The sequence below is a fragment of the Carcharhinus amblyrhynchos genome, chromosome 8 (genome assembly GCF_965287045.1).
Source record: "Carcharhinus amblyrhynchos chromosome 8, sCarAmb.v2.hapA, whole genome shotgun sequence".
NCBI lineage: Eukaryota > Metazoa > Chordata > Chondrichthyes > Carcharhiniformes > Carcharhinidae > Carcharhinus > Carcharhinus amblyrhynchos.
The window spans coordinates 29678231-29699741 of NC_137331.1; the positions used below are offsets into that span (position 1 = coordinate 29678231).

Here is a 21511-nt window from a genome sequence, read left to right on the forward strand (position 1 = left end):
AGAATTGAGTGAGGGGGAAGATCTGGAGAGGAGGGTCTTTAATGAGATTGACATTTATCGAAATGCAGGTAAATCATGTTCTTGCCTATTTTGGGTGTGACCGTGGCTATGTCACTGCCGAGAGATGTTGAAAATTGGAGATCAAGATCTCTCCAGCGGGATTCACCATTTCTGGGATTTGCCAGATCCTGAATCTCCATCGGTTGTCTCCGGGATAGACAGTGCAGGCTCAAAATCCCACCCGCTGAAGTTGTTTGTACCAAAAAAATTTCTAAGTCCAGGACGGTGGAAAATGGGGAGTTTCAGACCGTTTTTTTGGGTGAGTTTAAAGCTACCTTCGTACGTACTCATTGCATGAAAAATCAGCAGAAATGGTTCCTCACTGTAGGGGGAGTGGGCAGGGTTTCAGTGTCCTGAATGCTGACAGCAGAGACTTGTCACTCTGCCTCTGCTGCTCTCAGCCTGTCTCCATGGCCTCCATAAAGCCTCCAGCCTCACAAACATAGTCACTCCCTCCTGCTACACGAGTGTTGCTTATGCAGTATATTTGTAGAGTTTCCACACTACGTTTTGATTTAATTTGACTTATTATTGTCACATGTATTAACATACATCGAAAAGTATTGTTTCTTCCATGCAATACAAAAAACACATACCATTCATAGAGAAGAAAATGAGAGATTGCAGAATGTAGTGTTACAGTCATAGCTAGGGTGTAGAAAAAGATCAACTTAATGCAAGGTAAGTCTATTCAAAGGTGTGCCAGCAGCAGGAAAGAAGCTGTTCTTGAGTCGGTTTCTACGTGACCTGACTTTTGTATCTTTTTCCCAAAGGAAGAAGGTGGGGGAGAGTATGTCCGGGGTGCGTGGGATCCTTAATTATGCTGGCTGCTTTGCCGAGGCAGCGGGAAATGTAGACGGAGTCAATGGATGGGAGGCTGGTTTGCATGATGGATTGGGCTACATTCACAATCTTTTGTAGTTTCTTGCGGTCTTGGGCAGAGCAGGAGCCATACCAAGCTGTGATATAACCAGAAAGAATGCTTTCTATGGTGCATCTGTAAAAGTTGGTGAAAGTCATAACTGACATGCCAAATTTCCTTAGTTTTCCGAGTAAGTAGAGGCATTGGTGGACTTTCTTAACTACAGTGTCGGCATGGGGGAACCAGGACAGGTTGTTGGGGATCTGGATATTTAAAAACTTGAAGCTCTCAACCCTTTCTACTTCATCCCCGTTGATGTAGACAGAGGCATGTTCTCCTTTACACTTCCTGAAATCGATGACAATCTCCTTCGTTTTGTTAAGATTGAGGGAGGGATTATTGTTGCCGCGCCAGTTCACCAGATTCTCTATCTCATTCCTGTACTTTGTCTCGTTATTGTTTGAGATTCGACCCACTATAGTGGTGTCGTCAGCAAACTTGAAAATCAAATTGGAGGGGAATTTGGCCATACAGTCATAGGTGTATAAGGAGTGTAGTAGGGGCTGTGAACACAGCCTTGTGGGGCACCAGTGTTGAGGATGATCGTGGAGGAGGTGTTGTTGTCTACCCTTACAGATTGTGGTCTGTGAGTTAGGAAGTTCACGATCCAGTTGCAGAGGGAGGTGCCGAGGCTCAGGGCCATGGAGTTTGGAGATGAGTGTCATGGGTTCCAGTGGGTTTCATACTTCTAAAGGGTTTGAGTCTGTAGCACAAAAGAATTTGCAAATTTCACACACGTGGGTCACAAGAATAGCTTGCGTGGAGAGTAGAAAAATTCAAACTAGTGCATTAAAGGTGTGGCATTCAGATATTTGGTTTCATTGGTCAGAACGTTGAATACAGGTGTTGGGATGTCTTGTTGAAGTTGTACAAGACATTGTTAAGGCCACGTTTGGAATACTGTGTAGAGTTCTGGTCACCCTATTATAGAAAGGATATTATTGAACTACAAGGAGTACAGAAAAAAATTACTAGGATGATACTGGGAGTTGATGGCTTGAGCTATAAGGAGAGGCTGGATAGACTGGGATTTTTTTCCCTGAAGCGTAGGAGTCTGAGGGGTAATCTGATAGAGGCCTATAAAATAATGAGGGGCACAGATCAGCTAGATAGTCAACATCTTTTCCCAAAGGTGGTGGAGTCTAAAACTAGAGGGCATAGGTTTAAGGTGAGAGGGGAGAGATTCCAGAGGGTCCAGAGGGGCAATTTCTTTCACGGGGGGGTGGGTGAGTTTTTGGAACAAGCTGCCAGAGGTAGTAGCAGAGTCAGGTACAATTTAGTCTTTTAAAAATCATTTAGATAGTAACATGGATTAGATGGATATAGAGGGATATGGGCCAAAAGAGGGCAACTGGGACTAGCTTAGGGATTTAAAAAAAAGGACAGCATGGACAAGTTGGGCCAAAGGGCTTGTTTCCATGCTGTAAACCTCTATCACTCTTTGATTCTATGACTCTATTGAACATAGATGGGGCAGAGGGTCTCAAATGTACAACACTAACCTCAGAGTTCTTGATGCTACAATGAGTTGAATAAAGCAAAACTTCCCATTCTAGTAGTCTCAAGAATGCTATTATTTACCTACTATTCTCCCAAAAAGTGTGAGCTTGAGATGTTTTAATATATTCTCTGTCATGTGTGGGCAGCTGAACCCATACCTTCAGCCTGAAACTGTGTCCAGAGTCTGAACTGATCCAGTGCTTGTGGCTGAAGTGGTCAAGGCTTGCTACTCCTTAAAAAAGGGTCACATTCCCTGATAGGGGAAGGCAATTGCCCAGTGGTATTATTGCTAGACTATTAATCCAGAAACTCAGCTAATGGAGACATGGATTCAAATCCCACCACAGCAGATGGTGGAATTTGAAATCAATAAAAAAATCTGGAATTAAAAATCTACTGACAACCCTGAAACCATTGTCAATTGTCGGAAAAACCCATCTGGTTCACTAATATCCTTTTGGGAAGGAAATCCTTACCTAGTCTGGCCTACATATGGCCCCAGAGCCACAGCAATGTGGTTGACTCACAACTGCCCTCCAAGGGCAACTAAGGACGGGCAATAAATGTTGGCCAGCCAGTGACGGCCCATGTTTCATAAGTGAATAATAAAAAAGAATGACACAGCAACAACCCCCAAATTTTTGATGCCAAGTCTTGTACTCATTCCACACGCTGGGTTCACTAATGTCTGCATTTTGGTAGGAAAGTTCTGGGCATATCAACAATATTATGTTGGTGAATTATTTTACCTTCTATAACAGTTTTGAGATGAGCATTTCCAAGGAATGTATGCTGAGGTATCTGCTTATCAAGGTGCACTTGAACTATGTGCTGTTGCCAACTTAAAGACAGGGGTTTAATAATCAACACAGTCACTTAAATCCAAACAAACACATGGAATTGTGTGGCCTAATTGCACCAGCTATTTCTTGGTTAACTGTTACAGTTATCAGGTTTATATGATTGTCATGTTTAAATTTAAGTCACGGGTAGATAGATTTCTGATCGATAAGGGAATTAAGGGTTATGGGGAGAAAGCGGGAAAGTGGAACTGATCCACTTCAGATCAGCCATGATCTTATTGAATGGCAGGGCAGGCTCGAGGGGCTAGATGGCCTACTCCTGCTCCTATTTCTTATGTTCTTAAGTTTTGGACTGTACCTTTAATTTTGGACTGTGCCTTTAATGTAAAGTAAAATGCAAGGAGTTGCATGAATACCTATGAAGTATGTTTTGTTGATTGCTCTGAAAAAACAAGGGGAGATATTCCATCCTGTGTGTTGAAGTGCAAGTTGCCTCCAAAGACACTGTTTAGTTAATTGTGGTTTTAGTATTGTGTTACAGTAAACATCTTAAAATGTGAAATTAATCCTTTCAGCTGTTTGAATTTCTTTGTAAAAGTTATGGGTCATCATGGAGATCGTTACATAACATGCTCATGAGGACAATCCATTCTGTGGGTGTTTCTCTGAATAATTTTGTTTCAGCTCCTGTGTTCAATTTAAATGTCCAGGTAATAATCCCATTGGTTTCCAGGATACGGAAATTGGCCTATTTGTAAATTGTCAATTCACAAACTGCCTTCAGGGTCTGTGCAGTTGCTTCACCCCTCAATGTCGGCACCCTTTAACTAAATGCCTTCTTGCTGAAGGGCTGATTATGTGTTGGCTGGAATATTAGAGCTGTGATTGTTTTCCAGATAATCAAGATGACACTGACAGTATGCTGGACGCATCAGGAGCCATTGGCCATGTTACTGATGAAACCGACATTGAACTTCCATCCAGCAGTTCCATCAGGAATATTTCTCCCAGAAAAAGGTAGGTAGGCGACTCTGGTATGTTAAAGCTATATTCCAGTTCAGAGAAGATAATTCCACCTTTCAGAAATGAGATGCATGTACAACCTGGGAGTGAAATTTGATTGGCAAAATCTGAGGCCGAGTAAGTCCATTGGCAACCTTGGTATCTTGCTTGATCCTGGAGAGAGCTTCCGGCCATGTATCTGCTCCATCATTAAGACCACCCGCTTGTATCTTTGTAACTTTACCCCGTCTCTTACCCTGCCTAAGCTTGTCTGTTCCTGAAATCCTCATCCAAGCCTTTGTTAGCGCAAGACCTGAACATTTCAACACTCTCCCAGCTTCTGTAAACTTGACATCATCTAACAACCTACTGCCCTTGCCATTATTTGCACAAAGCCCAATTTACCCATTGCCCTGATACTCACTGGCCTATGTTGGCCCCAGGTTTCCGACATGTTCTGTTTTAAAATTCCTAGCCCTGTTTGAAAATCCCTCCATGGTATCATCTCTCCCTGTCTCTGTAATCTTCCTGAGCCCTACAGCCTTCCAAAAACCTCTGTGCATCTCCAATGCATGCCACCTGTATATTCCCTGTTTTATTCACTCCGCCATTGTCAGTGTGTTTTTAGTTGTCTGGGTCCTATGCTCTGGAGTTTAGGGTGGCACAGTGGCACAGTGGTTAGCACTGCTGCCTCACAGTGCCAGGGACCCAGGTTCAATTCCTGGCTTCAGTGGCCAATCCACCTAATGTGCACATCTTTGGACACTACTTAGCATGGCTAATCCATCTAACCTAGAGGTTGAATCAACTATTCTCTCCCAATAGCTATTGTATAATATGAGCAGATTGTTATTAATTATTGATTTAAGTAATTTATTTACATTGCTAAACTGCAAAACAGCTGGATAAAATCGCACTTCATTAACAAAATATTTTGCACAGATCAAAACCAGTGTTCAAAATACATCCCACTGAAAACAAGGCTCAACACTACCAGGTAGGAGGAGATATTTTCAATGTTTTTCCCAATGGCTGTTTAACTGGTGGACTAGTCACTCGAGAACTCTTGTTTCCTGTGTGCTTCAGATTGCCATAACCATTACTGAGGCGAGACAGCTGGCTGGGGAAAATATCGACCCAACAGTCATAATTGAAGTCGGAGATGAAAAAAAGCAAACGACAGTGAAAGAGGCGACTAATTCCCCTTTTTTCAATGAGGTAAAAATATTGAATCGCTCGTGTCAATAATGACATGTGTTGTGAACACATTCTGATGGTTTAGCGTGTAAGGGTAAGAGAGAAAAGAACGTGAGCTTAGAAAGGACTCAAATAGCACCGGAATCCAAAAATAAAGCCCTTAGATGGTAAAAGGGGCATGGATCTGTCGATCATATCACTCTGTCATGCTGCATTAACATTATTTCAATTACGCAACTCTTCCTTTGAGGCTTTTCCCTCTCTGTCTCATGCTTATCTGCAACGAACAATCTAAAAAAAATGAATATTTTTATTAAAAGTTTTTGGACGGGGCTTTCCAATTGTGCCCACCCCCTGAGATCAGAAATTCCCGTTCAAGATCACCGGACCTTTAAATACTCTGCCAAATTTCCTGTCCTGCCCATGATGATGCCCATGGTGGGCGAGACTGAAAAATTTACTCCTCACCTCACTGAGGCTAATCCCCATCCAGCAACCTGCTCAGAAAACTCTGCTCAAATTTTGACAGTTGTAAAGAAGATTGCGTCACGGCAGCTGTGGCAATCCACAACACCCCAAAATCATCAACAGCATTCCAAATAAACACAATATCCTCAAAAAGGTCGATTTGCTCTCTGTCCCAAAGTTAACAGATCCTTAAAAATTCCAGCACATGCACACGCATCTTTGCCAAAAACTAACCTGTTCTTCCATGGGCTATACCTGCCTGTGTACACCAGATTTTGTTGAGATCTGCCCATTCGTGTTTGAGATATTTGTTTACAGAACAACGAGGGCTCAAACATTACCGCATCTCACCTTCAGTGATGGAGGTAATAGGAAGAGATAAAGAGAGTGTTAAATCTGAGAAACTGTCTGGATGTCTGCTGTTCCTATTGGGATACCTGGTAAGTGCTGGTCAGTCAGCCAAAATCAGGGTTAGTGTATTATCAGGTGGCTTTGGGGGATGGTGGTGGGTGGGTGGGGGAAGGTGGTGGTATGGGGGGGATGGTGGTGGGTGGTCTCAATCCTCAAATGGCAGGGATGGAGGGGAGCAAGAAGGATAAAAGCTCAGGCTACTTCCCAGGAGCAGAGCAAGCACTTTCAGCCTCTCAGATTCCATGAACAGTTTATCTTTCCTCATTTTCCCAGCTGCCAGTAGGGAGAAGGCAGAATGAGTGTGGCCTTTGCCCCTCCTAATTTAGCCCCAAAATGGCATGTGGTTTCCATTGACAAGTTAGGACCCAAGTTAAGTCAGCTTGGCACTTTTTTCAGGAACATACTTAGGCCACCTGTTCAAAGGATGGAGTAGAATGGCACTGGTTACAAGGACAGCAACAATGCAGTGGTAAATGTTTGCACCCTCAGTTTGTCCATCAGGTGGGAGGCCTGAAGATTTCACCCATAATTCACAAAGGCATTGCTTTGGAACTCCTACACCCTGGGTGTGTTTCCCACTGGTGGGAGGTGGCACGTTGTTTGCTAGTGGCGGATTCTCTGGTCTTGCCGCTGTCGGTGGGAATTCCCATTGACTTTATCCCACATCAGTGAATAACCCGCGGGCGGAGGTTTGCTGCCGGTGGGACCGGAGAATCCCTCCGGCGTGAACAGCCGGAGAATTCCGACCACTGTCTCCATTTGAGAAAACTGGACAGAGTGCACTGGATTGCACCTGAGGACCTCCTCACATTGACCCTCAGATCTTCATTATGTTGCTCTGGGATTGCTGAGTGGAGACCAGCTTTTATCCACATTGGGATAGATAGAATATTCCACACAGCAACTCCTGAAAATTCCTCGGTAATAAACTGTAATTGTAAATGGACTGGAAGTTAGCTATCCTCCTGCCCCAACTTGCTGCTTGCTACACACACGCGCACATGCATGTACATACATGCACGCTCACACACTTTATTAGGAATGATGGGTGGAATTCTCCCAAAAAATTCCAAGTGTCAAACTCGGGGGAAAACTTGAGTAGTCCACGCTCTTTTGTTCAGTGGGTGTTCAGACAAGAATCTTCCACAGTCTATGCACTGCAGAGGCCACCAGCGTGAATATCATTATAAACAAGGAGGGGGGACTTACTTCTGCCCGGGAGCCTGAAACCAGTGGGCCTCTGCGCATGCGTACTGGCCCCACATTGTCAGCCTCCTGACTACTGGTCAGCCTGAGACTCCCACAATCCTGCCCCTCTGACCACCCCCCCACCCCCACTGTCCCCCATCATGGCTCGATCGTGGGTCTCCCCCCATCATTCCCGAGCCAGATCAAACCCTCCTCTGTCCCGGCCCACCCTGATATTGAGCCAATCGTCCCGCCCATGTTGATCAACCCCCCCCTCCTCCCCACAGTGCAGACAGCCCCCCCAGCAGATCGCCTGACTGAACCACCCCCTCCGGCTGAAACCTAAAAAACCAGTGCAGCGAGGTGGGAGAATCACCCCCTGAAGTGTAGCATGGAGAGCCATAGGACAGGAAGAAGAATATATATATCTGCAAAAAAAATTCTATAAATTGCGCGCGGTATGCCCTAACTATGTTAGAGGTTGCAGGTTTCAAACAATAAGAATAGAGATGTGGTTTGCACATGTAGATTCAAAATAACATCAAGAGGTTTATTGAAGTTACTGTTGCCTGTAAATGAAAAGCAGGAACTTCTGAAACACGCCAATAACATTACCATCAAATCATGTGACTGGCTCTTAAAGCAATCATGCAACCACTTAAATATATAACAGCACAAGGACAACAAAAAATACACAAACTGGGTAGCATTCTCTTGTAAGTAAAATAGACATTTAGAGGTAATGGCAGATGTGATATTGATTTTTATTTCAAGAATAAAACAATAAGCTCACAAAACGCCACAAATATAAATTGATTACCTTTACAAGTAAATATACATTGATGTTGCACTTTTCTGTATGATTTAATTTATTGTATGGATAACTTGTCAAGACATAAAATGGGGCAAGATTCTCTGACCTCGCTTGTTTCCTGCCAGCGGGAGGTGGCATGTTGTTAGCTAGCTACGGGATTCTCTGATTCCCACCACTGTCAATGGGAATTCTCACTGACGCCACTCCATGCCAGCGGGAAACCCACAGGCGGGGGTTCACTGCCAGCAGGACCAAAGAATCCTGCCAGCGTGAACAGCTGGGGAACTCTGTCCATGTTCTCAATAGTTACAAGTAATGCAGATACTTTCACAACTGTATTCAGCCTCTCAAACTAAGTCATTACACACTTAGTTTATTGAAAGAGGCATTTAAAGAATAGCAATTTCAAATAGTGTTCAGTTTTTAAAAAAAATCCTGAGGTTCCATCTAATCTGTTATCTTTTACTCAAATTATTTTCCAAATATAATTGTCTAGAATTATCAAAGAAAGCAGCTTGTTCAAACAATTTATCCATTGTTTTGCCGTTTGGATAGTAAAGCAAAACTTTGGTGAGACTGTGCACAGTACTGCTCTCCATCTCTAAATAAGGATATACTTGCCTTAGGGGAAGTGCAATGAATGTTCAGTTGACTCATTCTCTGGACGAGTGGATTGTTTTGAGGGAAGATGCTCAGCCCATATTCCCTAGAGTTTAGAAGAAAGAGAGTGGAAGCAAGGCTTTTTGAATGGCTGCGTTTCTCACAAACAACTCAGTTAGCGGAAAGTGCATCTTTCACGAATACTGGCTACCTTGAAGTCATCTCACAGTAACGTTAATGAGCTGCAGACACAACTTCCGCCCCTTACTTGGGATGAAATCCTGCCTCAGAGAGCCAATCTGATTGGCCAGTAGTCTCAGAAAGAGTAGCCAGGACTGGGACTCCAAGCAGTCCCCAGATTCTGAGTCTCAGAGTCCAGGTAAGTGCAGCTAGTCACACAGTAGGGAATGGAGGCAAAGCCTAAGGGGAGGGTTGTGGGGGGAGAGGTTTAGGAGGTCTTGATGGAGAGACTGGGAGGAAGGTAGCAGCAACAGGAGGCACATCTTGTGTGGAATTGTCCGATGAGGTAAGGAGACCCTTGAAGTAGGTCTTGTCACCACACCTCCCCCCCACCTTGCCCCCACTTCCCACCTAAAGCCCGAGTTGGGTGACTTTCTGGGCTTCTCCCCTGCTCCTGAACTCCTCCTGCCTGCCTACAAATTGAGGCCAGGTGGAAAATGGCTCTTGAGTGTCGTTAATTGCCCACTTAAAGGCCTCAGTTGGGGCATGGACAGGCTGGCCTAGGCCTTGCCTGGCCCACTATAAAATTACGCAATGTTCAGTGTGGGCAGTGAGAAGACCATTCAGGGAATTTAACAGCCGGATGCCTTGCCTGCAAGCCCATTGATGGTGGAGGGTTGGGGGGGGGGGGGGTGGGTATGGTTGGGAGGGGGCGGGGGGGGAGTAAAATTCAGCCTAATAATCTAATTGAAGCGAACAAAATTCTTAAGGGCTCGAGTAGTTTGATGCTGTTTCCCGTGGCTGGGGAATCTAGAACAAGTAATCACAGTCTCAGAATTAAGGGTCAGATATCATATACTGAAATGAGGAGTAATTTCCTCACTAAAAATCTCCACTGCTGAGAGCAGGAGGTGTTCCATTTTTGAGTTTATCACGTTAGAGGTTGCCAGGTTTTTGGGTAGGGAATCCAGGGATCTGAGGATTGTGCAGGAAGGATAACACCAGATAGACAATCCACTGTGATCTTACTGAATGCTGGCACAGGCTTGAGGGGCCAAATGGCTCCTATTTCTTACGTTCGCAAAAATAATTTAAAGCTAATGAACATAAAGAAATTTAAGTCCATTTGGCTCATTAATGTTGCTTTCCCTAATTCCCTCTTTGTTACATGGCGGCACAGTGGTTAGCACTGCTGCCTCACAGCGTCAGGGACCCGGGTTCAATTCCCGGCCTCGGGTCACTGTCTGTGCAGAGTTTGCACATTCTCCCCGTGTCTGCGTGGGTTTCCTCCGGGTGCTCTGGTTTCCTTCCACAGTCCGAAAATGTGCAGGTTAGGTTGATTGGCCGTGTTAACTTGCCTTTGTGTCGGGGGATTAGCAGGGTAAATATGTGGGGTGACAGAAATAGGGCCTGGATAGGATTGTACTCGAGCAGGTTTGATGGGCTTTAAGGTGTCCTTCTGCACTGCAGTGTTCTTATGATTCCAGGTTAAGTAACATTTTGGATACATTTTTATGTTGGTATTATATTGGACTGCTGAACTGTACGAAGTATTTACTGTGACATAGTTGATTACTTTTTCATTCTGTCTTTGCAGTACTTTGTATTTGATTACATCGGTCCAACAGATATATTGTTTGACAGAATCATTAAACTTTCAGTAAGTAATCACAAGATCATACACATTTTAAATTGAATTTTGTAAACAAATGATAAAAGAGGCTGCAAATTTCTAACTGCCCAGCGTACTGTAATTGAATCATATTACAGTTTGTCATCTAAAAGTGTGAGTATCCTCATTATAATTAAAACATGCAGGGTTTGGGTAAACTGAGCACTGGTGCTTTAGCAGTTTGCTGGATCCACCCTGATTGCTATTTCCATTGAATCATAGAATGGTTACAATGCACGATGTGGTCATTCAGCCTATCATATATGTGCTGGCTCTCTGAAAGAGCAATGCACCTCATCTCCCCTCTGCCCACCACACTCTTCCCTTAATGATCCAATTCTCTTTCAAATGCCACAACTGAAGCAGCAGTAGTGTCCCAGGGCCAACTACCTTCCGCTGCTTCACTGTCCCTCCACCCTAAGGTCAGAAGTGTGGATGTTTGCTGATGATTGCACAATGTTCAGCATCATTCATGACTCCTCAGATACTGAAGCAGTTCATGTTCAAAAACAGCAAGATCTGGACAATATATATCTAGGCTTGGGTTGACAAGTGGCAAATAATGTCCGTGCCATGCAAGAATGCCAGGCAATGATCAAGCCCAATAAGAAGGAATCTAACCATCATTCCTTGACATTCAATGACATCACCATCACTGAATCCCCCATTATCTACATCCTGGGGCATACCATTGACCAAAAAATTGAACTAGACAAGTAAATACTGTGGCTACGAGAGCAGGTCAGAGGCTAGGAATCCTGTGGTGAGTAACTCAGCTCCTGACTCCCCAAAGCCTGTCCACCATCTGTAAAGCACAAGTCAGGAGTGTGATGGAATACTTCCTCCTTTCTTAGATGAGTACAGTTCCAACAACACTCAGGAAGCTTGACACCATCCAGGACAAAGCAGCCAAATTGTTTAGTAACCCTCAGAGTGCAGAAAAGGTTCACAAGGATGTTGCCGGGACATGAGAAGCTGAGTTACAGAGAGAGATTGAATAGGTTAGGACTTTATTCCCCGGAGCGTAGAAGAATGAGGGGAGATTTGATGGAGGTGTATAAGATTTTGATGGGTATAGATAGAGTGAATGCAAGCAGGCTTTTTCCACTGAGGCTAGGGGAGAAAAAAAACTAGAGGGTATGGGTTAAGGGTGAAGGGAGAAAAGTTTAAAGGGAATATTAGGGGGGGCTTCTTCACGCAGAGAGTGGTGGGTGTGTGGAATGAGCTGCTGGATAAAGTGGTAAATGCGGGCTCACTTTTAACATTTAAGAAAAACTTGGACAGGTTCATGGATGAGAGGGGTGTGGGGGGATATGGTCCAGGTACAGGTCAGTGTGACTAGGCAAAAAATCGTTCGGCACAGCCAAGAAGGGCCAAAAGGCCTGTTTCTGAGCTGTAATTTTCTATGCTTCTATGGTTTGATGGTACAGGAATAAAAAGGGGACATCTTCTCTTTCTTCTGAACATGACTCCAAATCTGTAAAGCTTTCATTCATTTCCTATTGTATAAACGTTGATGTAATTATGCAGGTTCTGCATTCCAAACTGATCCGTGGAACGTTGATAGGAGCGTTTAAACTGGATGTGGGAACGGTTTACAATGAACCAGGTATGCTCAAATGTTATCCACTCAAATCAAAGCTCTGGGGTTGGGGATGGGAGGGGGCAGTAGGATTAGGGGTGGGGAAGGTAGGGGCTGGGGTACAGGAGTGAGGCGATGGTGGGGATGTGCTTCCCTGGAACATCGGAAAGTTTGGACATATCGCAGCACCCATCTGGAAGAATATTAGGTGAGTTCCATTTACCAGAATTGTATCCTGAGCTACACAATGTTCAATATGTGGGCAGACTCAGGAATGTTATTTACTCGTGGGACATGGATATCGCTGGCTGGGCCAGCATTTCATGCCCACCCTCAGCTGCCCTTGGAGGGCAGTTGAGAGTCAACCACATTTCTGGAGTTGCATGTAGGCCAGACCAGGTAAGGATGGCAGATTTCCTTCCCTAAAGGACATTAGTGCACCAGATGGGTTTTTACAGCAATGGCTTCATGGTCCTCGGTAGATTCTTAATTCCAGAAATTATTTTATTGAATTCAAATTTCACCATGTGCCGTGGCAGGATTCGAACCCAGATCCCCAGAACGTTAGTTGAGTTTCTGATTTAATAGTCTCGCGATAATTCTACTTGGCCATTGTCTCCCCAAACTATTAGCAATCTTCTCCTTACTATATTTTATTATTTTGAATGTCATGACAGAATTTGCTGCAAAACACTTGAATTTAGAAATGATATAGCTTTTAATGTGTATCATTTATTCAAGAAAGATTGCTAATATCAAATTGGCTGTTGTGATATGTTATTTTCTTTCTGGATATTTTCTTGGGTTTTTCTTTAACTAGACTGCTATGATTAAAGCTCTGGATATAATCCCTTGTGCACCTCCTGTCTGTGTTAAGCTGCTTTGTTAGTCCATTCAGAAACTGGATTCTGTGCTGCACCAGTTTTCCCTGTACACTGACCCAGTTCTGGAGGATGGTTTAATTCCCGGGTTGGGACTAATTTCATTGGATTTGGTGGATTGCGAAAGCTGCAAATTCCAGGGACCAATCCAGTTTACCCAATAGGACCTCTTCAAAGGGTAAAAAGAAAACTTTGCATTTATACACGGCATCCGCAATCAAACCAAACTCTTTCACCTGCAGTGAATTTTATCTTTGACGTGATTATTATGTGGGCAAGAGTGACCAAGATCAGATAGAGGGCTGTATTTGTTTGCTGCTGTGTTGTACGATGGGATTAAACTGAAAGAAACCGAAAGGAAGAGGCCCATCATTGGATTTCCATCTTTGCCACCACGGAGCTGAATTTGCAGCGCTACTCCCTTATCCCTGCACCCCTGTGGGAAAGTAGGCCATCTGAGACTGCCTTCAAATGTCAAAGGTGGGGCCTGGTCAGTTTCCCTCTCTGCAGCCACTACATGGACCACGATGAGAGGGTGGCAATATGAGGACAGAACTCTCACCAATTGTTAACCCACAGCCCTGGGTTCACAGGGAAAGTCCTATTATCTTTGTTCTGGTCAGGTCATTGAGATACTTCACTGGAATTTAAAAATAAATATTTTGGCCTCTTCTGCCACTTTAACTGATAACGGGGATAGGACCTAGTAATATGCTCTGTTGGAGAGTCGATGGGCTGAATGGCCTCCTTCTTTTGTTCAGGGAAGGTCCAACTTCCTCATTGCAGCATTGTTGAATTCTATTCCCTGGTGGAAGCAGGATTTCTCTTGGTGGCATTGAGGTCAATTTGGATACCAACCTTGTATATATTACCAGCCCCGATGCAGGAAAATGGGTGAGGGATAGGGCAATGGATGGGAATCCTGCCCGACTGCATCCGCGTAGCAGCCCAGGAGGAAAATTCAACCCAAATTATTCATTGATTTGGTTCGGGTTATGTTGGAAAACAGTGGCAAGCTGGTGTTCAGGAGAGCACACTTCTGTTTTTGAAGAGACATAAAATGCCTTCCAACCCTATTGAGGGAAAACAATATCAATGGTGGGAAAATACATTGAAAATTGAGTGGGTTAAGTCAGCATACAGCTGGTTAGGGATTAGAAATCTGCAGTGTTTGAAAAACTCAAAATGAAATAGTTTGGAACAAAGTGCAGAGTCCCAAAAAGAACAAATAATGACTATACATTAAGTGTTAAATTTTTCTTATTGTTACAACTTGGTGTTCTTGTGAATTATCCTGATGAGAAACTTTGACAGCACGTACTTTTTTCCAGCGATACTTGAGATGTGAACTTTCCACTGACAAATAGCGATAATAAATGAGTAACAGACTTTACTGCAGCCTTCCGATAGAAAAGCTATCTCAAATCTGTGAACTATACTCCTATTTCTCAAATGCTTATTTCAGAGCTGAGCTGGCTATGTAATGCTGGATGCGATGGGGTGCCTGAGGTGATAAAGTTAGAGTAAAGGCATTGATGGAGTCATTTATTGCACCAGGCTAGTGAAGCCATGGAACCATCAAGCATTAAGTTGCCATTGCAAGGCTTACTTTTTGCTTTCAGATTGACTTGTGTGATTCCCGTTATACAATTTAATTAATTTACTCCCTCACCAGCATTTTGAGAACCCAGATAACAGAACTGTTTGTTCAATATCTTTTCCCAAAGGGCATAGGTTTAAGGTGAAAGGGTGCAGAGGGGTAATTTTTTCACTTAGAGGGTGGTGAGTGTCTGGAACAAGCTGCCTGAGGCAGTAGTAGAGGTGGATACAATATTGCCTTTTAAAAAATGTTTGGATAGTTACATGGGTAAGATAGGTATAGAGGGATATGGGCCAAATGCAGGCAATTGGGACTAGCTTAGGTTTAAAAAAAAAGGGTGGCATGAACAAATTGGGCCAAAGTACCTGTTTCCGTATTGTAAACCTCTATGACCCTATGCTGTTTCATTTTCAAAGCTTCATTTTGTGGTTCGCTTTTTTTCAAAAGCTTCATATGATCAATTAAAAAGAGCTGAAGAATTATATAATCCCTACAGTGCAGAAAGAGGCCATTTGGCCCATCGAGCCTGCACTGATCACAATCCCACCTAGGCCCAATCCCCGTAACCCCGCATATTTACCTTGCTAATTCCCCTGACACTAAGGGTCAATTTAGCATGGCCAATCAACCTAACCGGCACATTTTTAGAGTGTGGGAGGAAACCGGAGCACCTGGGGGAAACCCATGCAGACACAGGGAGAACGTGCAAACTCCACACAGACAATGACCCGAGGCTGGAATTGAACCTGGGTTCCTGGCGCTGTAAGGCAGCAGTGCTAACTACTTGGTCACTGTGCTTAAGGACATTTCTGTTCAAAAAAAGGAACGAGTAAAGGTTTCCTGCAGAGTCACCAGTAAACCTGGAACCATTGGTTTTTGCAAATCAGGTGCTTATAAATATCTTGGCCAGAATGTTATGGCCATTCACACCAGTGAGATTTTCCTATCCCCCAAATTCTCCGACTTTGCTGTAGCAGGAGTGTGGCATGAACAGCTGGTCAGATTGCACCCCGCACCTTGCATGCGATTGGGTGGCACAGTGGTTAGCACTGTTGCCTCACAGCGCTAGGGACCCGGATTCAATTCCGGTTTGGGTCACTGTCTGTGTGGAATCTGCACGTTCTCCCCGTGTCTGCATGCTTTTCCTCCGGATGCTCTGGTTCCCTCCAACAGTCCAAAGATGTGTGGTTTAGGTTGACTGGCCATGCTAAATTGACAGCAGGGGGGTGGCAGGGTAAATATGTCGGGTTATGGGGATAGGGCCTGAGTGGGATTGTTGTAGGTGCAGACTTAATGGGCTGAATGGCCTCTTCCTGCACTGTAGGGATTCTATGATTCTTCTATGATTTCCCTGCCACCCCCACCCCCTCCCCACCAAGTCATGCATCATCCTGACTTGGAACTATGTCACCATTCCCTCCCTAACAGCAATGTGTGTTATTTTGTTTGAACAGTGAGGAAGCCATTACAGTTTGATGTTGTGGTTAACAATCCATTCATATCCTCAGCTGACCCAGTGCGAATGGTCACAGTCACAAGTTCAACTGTTCCTCATGTTCCATTCATCAAAAAGATGGCCTCATCTTCCCTGGCCCATTCTCAAAGAATTGTCCAGGTCCTCCATGAAAGTTGGAACCTAGAACCTCACCACTTGGGGTTATGTTCCCAGATTGTGCCAGCGAGAGGCTAACAATCCCTAACGGCATTGTGGGTCAACCAGGACAGCAGCGTTTCAAGCAGGCAGCTCACCACCACCACCTTCTCAAGGGATGGGCAATAAAAGCTGGCCAGCCAGCGATGCCCATGTCCCATGAATGAATAAAATGTTTGTTGGGCGTGGAGAGTGTCCCAGTAGGGATTTTAGATGGATACTGTGAAGGTGAGGTCTGATAACTCAGTGGATCGCATTGCTGCCTCAGAGCCAGAAGCTCTGGGTTCGAGTGCCATCCCAGGACTTGATGACCAAGGAAGGTGCGGTCATAATGTGGCCAAGCAGGTTGAGTGTCAACCTGCAAATCATTCCAAACACATCAATGGCTGTTGGTAAGAGCGGGAGAGACTCTTGGTCAGTCATGCTTGATTTGTAGAGATGCCCCTCAAGCTATGAAAGGCCTGTTCCAGGGGTTACTAGCTATGTAAACAGAGAAAAGCCTATCTTTGTGCACCACTTGGTGTGCGGAGGGAATTGGACTGTGGATGTGCCTACAACACACAGATTGCAATGATTCAAAAAAGTGGCCCATCCCCAAGTAGGAGCAATTAGGGATGGGCAATTCATCTTGACCTTGTCAGCAATGCTGAACAAATATGGGTGTCATGGTGGCACAGTGGTTAGCTCTGCTGCCTCACAGTGCCAGAGACCCAGATTCAATTCCAGCTTGGGTCACTGTCTGTGTGGAGTTTGCACATTCTCCCTGTGTCTGTGTGGGTTTCCTTCGGGTGTTCCAGTTTCCTCCCACAGTCTGAAGATATGTAGGTTAGGTCAATTGGCCATGCTAAATTGACCCTAGTGTCAGGGGGATTAGCAGGGTAAATGTGTGGGGTTACAGGAATCGGGCCGGAGTGGGATTGTGGTCAGTGCAGACTTGATGGGCCAAATGGCCTCCTTCTGCACTGTAGAGATTCTATGATTCTAAATCCACGCTCTAAGCAACAATACGTCATTCTAATTGCCATGTGATCTGCTATAGTAATTTCAACAGCTCAATAAAAATATAATTCTGGCTGGTTATTCATAAATTAAAAATGTGAATTACAGTGAATAAAAGCGAATTAACCTTTTCTCTTGTTCTTGCTTTAGGTCATCAGTTCTGTAACAAGTGGGCACCCCTTACTGATCCGAGTGATATCACAACTGGAGTGAAAGGCTACCTAAAGTGTGACATTTCTGTTATTGGCAAAGGAGATAGCACCCCACCTCTGCAGAAATCCAGTGAAGGCACTGAGGAAGAAATCGACAAGTATGGTTGTAATCTCACTCCTCCCGAGAAACGCTGTGATTAAAATTACTGCTTATAGTCAACAGGTTGAAGCGACGGGGTGAGGGGCAGGGTTTCACATTCCTGGGACAGTGGTAGATGTACCGGGGATCTGAAACTCGGGTTGCACCTGGGCAGGGTCAGGACTGATATCTCTGGGAGGAGTATTTGCTAGAGGGGGTTAGGGAAGGTCTAAAATGGCCAATCAATGGGCAGTAAGTGTGAAACGCTTGCTCGGAAAGGCTCAGCGCTGCGGGGGAGGGTAGGAAGAGGGCGGGCACTGAGAGAAAAGGAGGGTACAGGCTGGCATTTCTAATGGGCTCATTCAGATGGGACAGCTGCTGTGGAGTTGTGTCAGGGAGCTGCAGGTTTGGACAAAATAAATCCCGAGGGAAAAACACTGCAAGCTGTGCCCAGGCAGCTCATTCAAACACGAACCTCAAACACAGACAGCGTCCTTAAATTAAATTTAACTCTTGCTCTTTTATCCCAGCCTGGATCATGGCCAACCTGCCCATCTGTCAACGTAGACAGGCTGGTTAAAATTGCATTCAATTGTCCCCTCAGTGGGCTAAATTGCCCATTTGAGTGTCGGCGGGTACCTTTCCGACTCTCAGGCATGCGCCCTCTGACATAAATTTCCCATGAGTGCATGATGATGTCAGATTGTATGCCCTATGTCTTCTCGTGTGGTTTCACCCTCTTACAGGGTGGACACGCCTGCCTGAGAATCGTAAAATATAGGTTTAGTTCATGTGAGAATGGACATTCTCGCATGATTCTTTTCTTTTTCCTTTTCAACTAGTTTCTTTTCAACTCAATTTAGTGAATCTGTATTTTTGTTTAAATGTATGGTGCTGAGGGGGCTGAATGAAATGCTACCGTATGGAACAAGTTCCAGTTCAGGCGCCAAGTGGCAGCAGTTGGTCAGTAGCAGCAGCTCAGTTGGGTGCATAGTATGTTTGCAGCAGTGCGATATTCGGTCTCCTACACCAGTCGTCGTCGGGTCTGCTGTCAGCAGCGTGGCCACTTAGCACTGAATTTGGGACAGTTTTATCCTTCAGGCCCCTGACAACAGAGCCAGAGTTGGGATTCTCTCAAACTTATTTCACTTAGAACCCTTGTAGCCAGTTCACACAGACTGTAATCACAGCCCCCCGCCGCCCCACCTTGTTTTAACACAGCTTTCCGCTTCAGTCGCTATTCGATTCCTTTGAGACAACGTGTAAAAGTTGTGGAATTTTTATTGACGATCATTTTTTTTTGGTGTCCAATAGGAACCTGCTTATTCCGACTGGGTTTCCGAAGGAGAGGCCGTGGGCAAGGTTTTTTGTCAAAATTTACAAAGCTCAAGGCTTGCCGAAGATGAATTCCAGCCTCATGGCAAACGTAACAAAAGCGTTCATGGGAGACAACAAGGATTTTGTGGACCCCTATGTCATCGTCACCTTTGCTGGTCAAAGGGTATTTCCTTTAAAATGATTCCTCTGTTTATCAGCACATTCGTCAAACAAGTCAGTGACCATACCAAAATAATTGTGACTTGAAGTTGAAAAAAAACTATGGCCACAATCTTGTGAAAAATATTCCAAACGAGCAAAAAGCGGGAGAGAATTGCATTGGTTTTGTAAGTCGCAATCACATGGCACTCAGAGCAAAATAAAAGATGTGATTCTCACCAGCAGGGGGCGGGGAGACTGGTGAAGCCGGCTGCAGATCTTTTGGGGCACCATTGCGCAGATGCTCCAATCTCTCTGTGCACTACACACTACTGATTTCCCAGTCTGCAGAGGGATCCCCTTCTCTCCATGATCACCATCCCTGCAGAGCTCCCCCTTCCCCAATCACCACCCCTGCATAGCTCCCTCTTGTCCCGATCATTATCCCTGCAGAGTTCCCCCTTCTCCCTATGAATCACTATCCCTGCAGAACTAATCCCATTCCCAATCACCACCCCTGCAGAACTCCCCTTTTCCCTGATCGCCACCCCCGGAGAGTTCTCCTTTCCTCCCCCCAACATAGCCCTACCCCTATTCAGAATCCACCCCCACTCAGACCCCACTCCTTAGGAATACCCCTGGCACAGTTATGGTGCCTCAAGGACAGTGCCAGGGTGCCTGGTGGGCAGTGCCAAGCTGGCACTGTCCCATAGGCATTACCTGGTCATACCCCAACCACCGGGGGCTTCATTTGCCTCCGATCCCCTCCAGCACGGCCATCACGTCTGGTCTCTGCTGATGAAGACCAGCTATAATTCTTGCTGCTGTGAAGCCCGACCGGTGAAGTGCAAGTGAACGTAAATGATAGCGTCCGGAACTCACTAATAACATGATAAGAATATCATAAATATATAAATTGGCTTTGCGCCCTTTCCAGACGTGATGTCAATTTCATTGGCAACGTAGGGCTGGTATAATCGGGGGAGGTGAGAAATTTTTGATTTTTCTCCTCTCACCCAATTGTAGCACCTCACCACTCCAAGAGATGGGGTGAGCTCATAAGATCGTGCCCTATATAACTTTATGTTTGTTTTTATGTAACGTTATTAATTAGTCCTGAGACCGGGCAGTTAAAATGGCTGCATGAATACTGCACCTTTGTGAGGTGCAATTTTATTCTGTTCTCTTGGGTAGAACAGCTGGAAACACCCACTGGAAGGCAATGAGGTCCTTCTTTAAATATTCACATTATGCTCTGATGATGTCATTGGAACCTATTTGCAATTTTAACCCTAGGTTTTCTTGAGGAAGAAATATAGGAACAGCAGTCGGACATTTAGGACCTCAAACCCAGTCTATTATTCAGTGAAATCCCAGGCCAATCCAAATCTTAGCATTTTTGATACTCTTCAGTTACGGGACAGGGATGTCGCTGGCTGGGCCAACGTTTATTACCCATCCCTCACTTCCCTCCATTTCAGACGGTGGTGAAGAGTCAACCGCATTGCTGCAACTCTGAAGTCACATGTTGACCAGACCTGCCAAGGATGGCAGATTTCCTTCCCTAAAATGAGAGTATTAGTGAACCAGATGGGATTTTTACAACAACCAACAAGGGTTTCATGATCATCATTAGACTTTTAATCCAGATTTTTATTGCATTTACATTTTATTATCTGCCCTGGTGGGATTTGAACCCAGGTCCTCGGGTCTTGCTCTGGTTTTTGGATTACTAACCCAGTGACAATACCACTATTTTATTGCTTTTTTTGGGAGAAAGTTTCATACTTCTCAGAATCACTGAATCCCTACAGTGCAGAAGGAGACCATTTGGCCCATCACATCTGCATTAATTACAATCCTACCCAAGGCCTATCTCCGTAACCTCGCTCATTTACCCTGCTAGTCCCACTGGCATTAAGGGGCAATTTGGCACGGCCAATCCACATAACCCGCACATCTTTGGAGCGTGGGAGTAAACCAAAGCACTCAGAGGAAACCATGCAGACACAGAGAAAATGTGCAAACTCCACACGGACAGTCACCCAAGGCCAGAATTGAACCCAGGACCCTGGCACTGTGAGGCAGCAGTGCTAGCCACTGTAGCACCGTGCCACCCATAGGGGCAGCACCCTTTGTGATAAGAAGTGTTTCCTCCCATCACTCCTTAATAGCCTGACTCTAATTTTAAGATTCTGTCCCTTGTCCTAGACT

The 21511-nt window shown here is 44.8% G+C and overlaps 1 protein-coding gene across 1 annotated transcript in view; it reads left to right on the forward strand.

Moving 5' to 3' along the window:
• The window catches only part of fer1l6 (fer-1 like family member 6), a 150846-nt gene that overhangs the window by 13500 nt on the left and 115835 nt on the right, over positions 1-21511 (forward strand). The window contains exons 3-9 of the mRNA XM_080194811.1: positions 4182-4302; positions 5230-5284; positions 5374-5505; positions 10743-10805; positions 12348-12426; positions 17681-17840; positions 19136-19322. Of these exons, the coding sequence (XP_080050937.1) occupies positions 4182-4302; positions 5230-5284; positions 5374-5505; positions 10743-10805; positions 12348-12426; positions 17681-17840; positions 19136-19322 (797 nt within the window). The remainder of the gene's footprint in view (positions 1-4181; positions 4303-5229; positions 5285-5373; positions 5506-10742; positions 10806-12347; positions 12427-17680; positions 17841-19135; positions 19323-21511) is intronic.